Source organism: Aquarana catesbeiana, linkage group LG02 (genome assembly GCF_042186555.1).
Source record: "Aquarana catesbeiana isolate 2022-GZ linkage group LG02, ASM4218655v1, whole genome shotgun sequence".
NCBI lineage: Eukaryota > Metazoa > Chordata > Amphibia > Anura > Ranidae > Aquarana > Aquarana catesbeiana.
In genome coordinates, this window is record NC_133325.1 from 122,907,111 (window position 1) to 122,915,328 (window position 8,218).

An 8,218-nucleotide genomic window follows, 5' to 3' on the forward strand; every position below is an offset into this window, starting at 1 on the left:
CCCTGTGCTGACCATTACCGTATAATTGCCCAAAACACTCCAATTCTCCAGCCAGTGGTGATGTGCAATGCAGGGTAAACCCTAACAGCTGATCAGCTTTTTGCTGTTAGTTTAAAGCAGTGAGAATAATGAAAGGGTTCCTCCCCCTAGGTTATTGCCCTTCAGTTTCCTTTTAGAATCATTTTAATAGTGCACAACATGCAAAGTGCCCCATACCTGCAAAAAGAAAATGCAGAGATCTGGCATTGCAAGGGTTAAAACCACATCAGAATAAAAATCTCACCCATACTTTGGCCCACATTTGCATGTTTTGTTACAATAAGATGGCGGAGGCAGACGGCTAAACAGCTTGTGCTCTGTGAGTCGAATATCTTCTGACCGGGATATACCTGCCACCAAACATGCGCCGTGGGTAAATGGACAAGTTACATAAACCTTTTAGGAAAGGGGGAGCCTGTATTGGGTTGCAGTTTGCAGATTGATTTAGAATGGATGACAGTGAACTGGCACTAGCCCCATTACTGACGAAAACTGCTTATCCCCCCCCTCCCGCCTCCTCCCTGGTCGCCATGGAGATGAACAGGAGCAGCCGAGAAGCTGCCAGTGAGAAATTCAGCATCAAGCATCTGTGGGGGTCTGCAGGAGGAAGGAGGCAGGATCAGGGAGAAGGCAAACATGGACTTGCATTGTGATTCTGCCGAGTCCCCGGCAGCCGAACAGCCATCAGGAAAGATTAATAAGACCGCTTTCAAATTATTCGGCAAGAGGAAATCTGGCAGTGCCATGCCATCGATATTTGGGGTGAGGAACAAGGGAGATGGGAAGAACACAGGCAAAATGGGTATGGTACGCAGCAAGACCCTGGACGGATTAGCTGATGTTGTGCTGGAGAGCAGCAAGAAAGAAGAGCAATGTGCAACACAAGCTGCTGCTGATATACCAAGCACTGTAACAAACAGCCAGGCTGTCACCGACACCAAGACAGATGTCTCACCCAACAGCTCGGTGGGTAAATCCCACAGCTTCTTCGCTTTGCTGAAAAGGAATGGGAGACTAGAGAACGTGAAAGGGGACAATGTGGACCAGAGAGCTGGCAGCAGACAAAAGAAAGGACTGAAGGGGCTGTTTAACAGCATGAGATGGAATAGAAAAGATAAGAATTATAAAGAAGATAAAGAGGGGGCCACTGAAAGCCAACCTGGGCTCATATTGTCTGGCTCTTTGACAGCCAGCCTGGAATGTATTAAAGAAGAGATACAAAAACCACTGTGTGAGCCTGAAGTACCTGCAGAGACTGTCACAGCTGATTTGCCCTGTGAGGAGCAGAGCGAGATTGTAAACAACTCAATAGAGGAGCATCAGTTGAAAGCAAACAGGGAATCCCCCTCATCCTCACACCCCACTGACAAACCTGGGGATACAGAGAGTAGCCCACAAGTGGACCATGTCTGCCAACCGCCTGAACCAGAAGTGGAGATCCTGCAGGATAAGAAGGATGAAAGACTAACAGGTGAACTTCCAATAACCAGTATTTCCTTTGTTGAGCCTGAGTGTGATAGTGGGCCAGAGATTGCCATTCCCGACCCTTCTGCTGTTGATCCACCCTCTGAACCATCTTTTGATCGTATATGTTTGATGTTGGCTGATGTTACATCACTGAAAAGCTTTGACTCTCTTACAGGATGTGGCGATATTATTGCTGAGCCGGACGATGAAGGAGGCAGCAGTAGCAGCACCGGTGCAAGGATTATCCCTGGGAATGGCAAGAAAGCTATCCCCAGAAAGACCCCAAACATTATTGCCTATCAAGGAGGAGGGGAGGAGATGGCAAGTCCGGATCAAGTTGACGACAATGACATGCAAGAATTTTTGGGAATGATACCCCAAACTGAGGACACAAGCAAAGAGGTGGGAAAAGTAAGTAGACAGGCCTCAAGGGAGGACAAACGTTCTGAGAGCACATGTGATGGGAATGGAGTGAAGTTATTTAAGCCGAGACAGACTGCAACTAATTCTAGTGAAAGAGGGGATCTTAGAGGACGAGGAAAAGAGCAAAGAGATTCTGTTCGTAACAGCGATGAGGGTTATTGGGACTCAACTACACCTGGGACAGAGGAAGAGCCTTCAAAAAGTTCTGGGAAGAAGGCTCTATCCAGAGACAGCTGCAGTGGAGATGCTCTCTATGACCTATATACAGACACAGATGAAAACACAGCAAGAGCGCATGCGGAGGAGAAAAGACCAAGCCAACTTCACTCCAAGGCAATCTCGCCAGTAACCATCACGTGCCCAACAAAAACAAACCTGGCAAAGGAATCCAAAATACCCAGAAGTATTAAACATCTGCCAGTTCATCCTCCTAGCCAACCAGCTGATACAAGTAGTAGCAGCACCCCAACTTCACAACATCCCCCTATAAAAAGTGAACTTCCCAGGACAAAAATACCAGTTTCAAAAGTTTTGGTAAGACGGGTCAGTAATAAGACCATCACTGGAACCTCAGGTAAAACAGCTCTTCATGATCCAGCAAGGAAGTAGCCTAAACAATGGTGGACAAGCCAATCAGATCGCTGTTATTTGCTATTGTCTTCATGGGTTATTGGCAAATGCAGGACTATTCTGTTAACATCAGCAAGATATCAAGGGCAACTCGGATTTGTTCACTTTTATTTTCTTTTTCATTTTGTAACTCTCTTTTCAAGTTTCCAGTAACATTTGGATATTTTAATGCCTAAATAAGCTAGAAAATTTCTATATCAAAATATGGATACTTAACACAAGTCTACATTACGACTGCTGAATAGTGATGAATTTCAAATCTAATCTGTTTTAACAGTCAGGGATCTGGTCAAGCAAAATTCAGCTTTAGCGCAACTGCAGAATCCTGTTGCCAAATATGATGGTACTGATGTTTTTGGTTTTAGAGAATGTATAAAGTGGAGCAGGTAGGTTTTCTTAGAAGGGTGACATTAACCTTCAGGCTAAAATGTGTTCTATAATGAGATGGTTCATCTGTCAGCCACATAGGTTAGTAAAAATAATTTAAGTGATGTCACAAAGTTAACCCTTTTTCATTAAAAGACCTATTTAAAAAGAGCAAAAGGTGCAACTACGTATAGAAACAAGCCAGCCTTTATTCACAGTTGTCAGAACTAAAATAGTTGCTATATTTTAAATATTACTAAATGCCTTATTAAACAAGGTTTACATTTTTTTTGTCATTACTCAAAGGATGTAGTCATATTACACACAATAATATAACCACAAAACTCATTTTTCTTAATCTTGCATGATCTATCATCGTTTAAAGGATGATAATATTTACAAGTGGGGCAGCTTCAAACTTTTGAAACACAAAGAACTTTAAAGCAGTATTTCCCAAACTCTCCTGTCAACATTTTTGTAGTTTCCACCTGTACTACTAACAATAACCACATTTACATTGCCAGTATCCATTTAGAACTATTTATTGCCTAAACTATCTACTGGAATACATCCATGGCCATATAATCTGTATTACCATACTCAGTGTGGCCTCTGCCACTGGTATCTGACAGTAGCGTTATGCTGGCCATAGACACTAGAGGGTGGTCAGCTATGTAGACATGAAGCAACCACTCTCAGGCATCTATGTCCCTAAACACAAATGGTCAACTCCAGCTACCATTCATGTTTAGCTTAATGAGAGTTGGGGGTAGGCATGGTTTTGACACATTTGAAACTGTAGTGATTGGACAGCATTGTCTGTGGGTATACTATAAACATGGACGTACTCCCACAATACAGTTCTGTTCATAGTTCCTGAGCCCTCCAGTGTCCTAACTACAGTGTCTTTTCCACCAGTAAAACACATCCCATACTTTGTGAAACACTGCTTTAAAAATGCCTAAAGACTTCATATGATTGTTGCATAAAGATTTTGGGCAGCAATTGCATTGTCTGTGGGCAATATTGTCTTTGTCTAGATTGTTATGCCAAACCAGTGGGCAAGGAGATTCAATGCAAGATTACAGATAAAAAAATATGTTTTTTAATCTAAACAGCATGCATTGAATCCACCTGCTGAATCCACAAGCATATTCTGGATATACTGTATTGTTGGTAACTGGATGCAATGGCTAATCTACTAATCTATGCTGGTTTGAGGCTTGTCACTTTGTCTCCATCAGAATTTAGCAGACATCCATGGTTGGCTGATCCCTGGGATGTTTGTGGTGGGAGGATCGATCGCCTAGCTTGGATTTTCCTGGCTGACTGCTTTTGTTTCCCTGACACAAGGCCATATTGGGGGTTGTTTGCTCACTGTACAGTCATTCACCCTTTTTCTGTATGACATCACATGTCTACACATATAAATTTGAAAAAAAAATATTGAAAAGTTCAGATTGTTCATCAAAATCCTTCCATCAAATGGATGATGGCATTGAAAAGGAATTTTACCTTCAGTACAAATACTGGAAAGCCTTTTTCAGCTTGCATTAATATCCAGTACTGAGGTCACTACTCTCTTCAACCCTTACCACTTGATTTGCAGCAGTTTGATATTTGATGGCTTTCTTAAGCTTGGGAGAAAGCAGACACAAAACCTACCTTGGAAATCAACTAATTTTGGTGGGTTCACCAAGCCAAGAGCCATCCAGTTGTTATTGTTAGAAAATATCCAATTTAGCAGATTGGTGGGGTAATAGGGTCCCAATGGATTCCACGCCCAGTTTAAAATGCCATAGGAGGAATTGTGCATTGAATAAGGAATCTTCCAATCAGAGCTGACCAATCAGATGCCGTGTTCAACACACACACCTTCCATTCACCTTCCATTCTATGCCTAGTCTTATGCTAAGGACAATGTCATAATGAAACATTGATACAATGATGGTTATAGTATGAGCTGGATAGAAGCCAAACACAGCTCACATCTAATACTGTGCCACAAATCATTAGAGCCATTCATTTTATACTGTCCAATGAGGCCATTACTGCCGTTGAACACGTGGACTAAAAATTGTTGGCTAATTCCAACCTACTGCATTCTTTTGGACCTATTTCTGACATGGTGCAAACTGATGTGGTGTACAAATTAAAAAGGCAGTGAATTAGAGGTCAGCTTTTACGGCCTGTGTTCACAGAGTATATATTAGTATGAAGGGAGCACTCCAAATGTACTGCAAAGCACACTTCATACATGTTATTAAACGATGCAAAAACTGACTTTTTGGGGGACAAGACCACTTGCCAAACATGTTTTACTCTCTGAATGTGCGTTTTTTTTCCTTTTAAATACTTTCAGGTATGTTCATTTTTTATATAAAGAACTTGTGAGGGCACCAAATTATAACAGTATGTGTTTACAGTACTTTTTTTCTTTAATCCTGCCTTGTCTGGCTACCTCTGGACTCCAGCCAAGGGTACAAGGTCATATGACTCTCTGGGGTAGATTTACTAAACTGGATCACTCAGAATCTGGTGCAGCTGTTCATGGTAGCCAATGAGCTTCTAACTTCAGCTTGTTCAACAAAGCTTTGACAATAAAACCCGGAAGTTGATTGATTACTATGCAGAGCTGCACCATATTTTGCACTCTCCGGTTTTATTAAATCTCCCCCTCTGTGTCTAATTAACCTGAAGCTGCTTTTTTTTACCTGGAGGTTTTTTGGTAATGGATTTTAAGATCTAGTGGTAGCTCAAGATAGCAGGCTGCCTCCCATACGGCATTCTGTTGCTGTTATAATTTCCATAAATGACAAATCATGAGTATTGTAGAAAAGGATATTGCCAGTCAGATGCAGTTGAAGTAGCACCATCTCAAAACCCTCCTTTCTTGCAAGTAATTTGTTGTATTTCTCTGGGCATATGGGCTTCTATTAAATATGATGTTGTGACCTTTGTTGCCTATCTACACAGGGATAAGGCATATTTAATGGTCAACAAAAAGATCTGCATTCCTGAAATGATGGATCAGTCCCTGATGCCTAAGACACGTTTGCGCCTACCTACAATCAATGGCAAGTTGGTTAATGTTGGTAAAATGGGATTTTATTCACAAACATTTACCAACATGAAAGATCACTGTGGTCAAGTTTGCACTCTTGCAAATTGCTTGCTTGTTGTCTCTTACACTTCCTGATAATCCCTGATGATACCTGGCTACACTGCTGGCAATATGTCGGTGGCTTTTAGCCCACAATAGCACGTGTAGGCCAATAAAAGCAACTTTCTTGTGGGTTGCTCTGAATTACTGCACTCCAGTGCTCTTTTATCTATTTTATTAAGTTCGGCTACCTGTAGATACACTGATTGAAGAGAATTATTGAATGCCCATCCCTGATGTACAAGAGACATGGGCCAGCATTGTATAGAATCTAATACAGAGTTTATTGTTTTTATACACCTTCTCAGCAGCAAAACCTTTATATGTGTACAGCACTTGTATGGACCAAACTTTTTTTTTTTTCCTGTGTATTCTGTAAATATGTGGATATCGATGTGTGAGTACAAATCTGTATATATATATATAAATATATATATATAAACGCACAAATGTAACGGTCACTCATGGGGAACCTAATAAGAAGCAGAAAAACCTTTGTGAGACACTTTGGATAGCTGCCACTATCTGACCCCTGTGCCATCTACTGGTTCCACGGCAGTGAAGTCACCCCAAAGTCTGAGAATGGCAGCTTCCATCCAAGGGGTCTCCCACAGGCGTCTTGACTTTGTGAATAAAGATTCTCTTTAAAGCATCAGGAGCTTTTTTAGTAAGGTTATTTAATAAGGTGAAGGAACCTGTAACAATCAGATTTCAGTTTATGGTTGTCACACCTGTGAATATAAATCGTAACCGATTGCTATGGGTAACTACACTTTATATTTTTATACCTTATCTAATAAGCTTAATTGTACAAGTACAGGGCTTTACAATATTTGGGCCCCACCAAAAAAATAAACAGTTTATATGTTGCTATTTTTATATTTCTGTATGCATCAAGTAGAGCATTGATGTCATTGCATATCTGATAACAGATAGGTGTGATGGGCATTGTAAAAAATTAAACCTTCCCATGTACAGATAGATAGGTGTTTCATTAAAGACTACTTTTTATTAAAAAAAAGAATGTCCCGTGTAATCTTTCTGACACATACATTTTACAGTCTCAGAACAATGGCCATCAGGATGATAGAGGGTTAATATAATAAAGCTATCTAGGCCCACAATGCATTGCGTTCGGATTCTGTTTTAACAAAGGAGGGGGGATTTGTAAATGTGACCCATGGCCCCCTAGAGGCAATCAAGGGAATTCCATCCTAACAGGTGATAAACAATTGTATTCTATTGTACTGTGCTTTCTCTTCCCAATATACTGTTGCTTTACCCATTGTGCTACAGCGTAAGAAAACGGGCAGGGTGTACCTTGTTTGCTATTATTCATTTGATCCCAGAGCAACAAAGGGTTCATAAACTATTCAGATGATCCACGTTCAACCTTTTGGTTGTAGTATAATGCAATTTGTTGTAGCTACAATTTTTCATTGCTAAGAAAAAAAAATTTAAATATTGGGTTTATGTCTGCCATGTGTCAATAAAATATCTTGATCCACTGTCCTGGGGAAATTCAAGGTTAAGGCCATGAATGGGTTTAAATAGATCCTTTGTGGGTAAACAAACCGGGTCACGTTTGAATGCAGACTGCGGACTGTAAGCTCTCAGGATGAAGAAATAGAAGTCAGACCTATATGCAATTTTTTTTTTTTTTTTATGCATCTTCATCCAGCAAATGGAAAAATCAAAATGAAAAAGCCTTTCTTATTTATCATTCCTGGCAGCACTGCATCAATTCACTAATTTATAACATACACAGTCATTTTAGTCCATTCATTGGGAAAAAATATTTTATATATACAAAACATTCTTTTTGTATAGCATGTTCTTTCTTTGTTATATTATTGATTTTTGTATCATATATATATATATATAAAAGTGATCTGACAAAAATGATCTCATTGGTGTTTGTGTTTGGGTACAATCCATAAGGAGGAGAGCTGAAAATAGAGCCATTCAAGGTGGAGATGAAATAATGATCTATGAGGAAAAAGTGTATATGATAAAAAAAACAGCTGACTATTAGATGCAAAGGAATAAAGATTGCACACCTATGGAATATATAGGTACGCGAGCTGAAAAGCGTGATATGAAATATATTGTTAGATAAATATTAAGACA

General features: G+C 40.2%; 1 protein-coding gene across 1 annotated transcript; it reads left to right on the forward strand.

The window, feature by feature from the left end:
• Positions 1-403: 403 nt before the first annotated feature.
• On the forward strand, positions 404-7,876 carry AMER2 (APC membrane recruitment protein 2). The gene is made up of 2 exons (XM_073613425.1): positions 404-1,510; positions 1,682-7,876. Exons 1-2 carry the CDS (start codon positions 676-678, stop codon positions 2,536-2,538), a joined length of 1,692 nt encoding a protein of 563 aa, XP_073469526.1. The 5' UTR covers positions 404-675; the 3' UTR covers positions 2,539-7,876.
• The last annotated feature ends 342 nt before the right edge of the window (positions 7,877-8,218 follow it).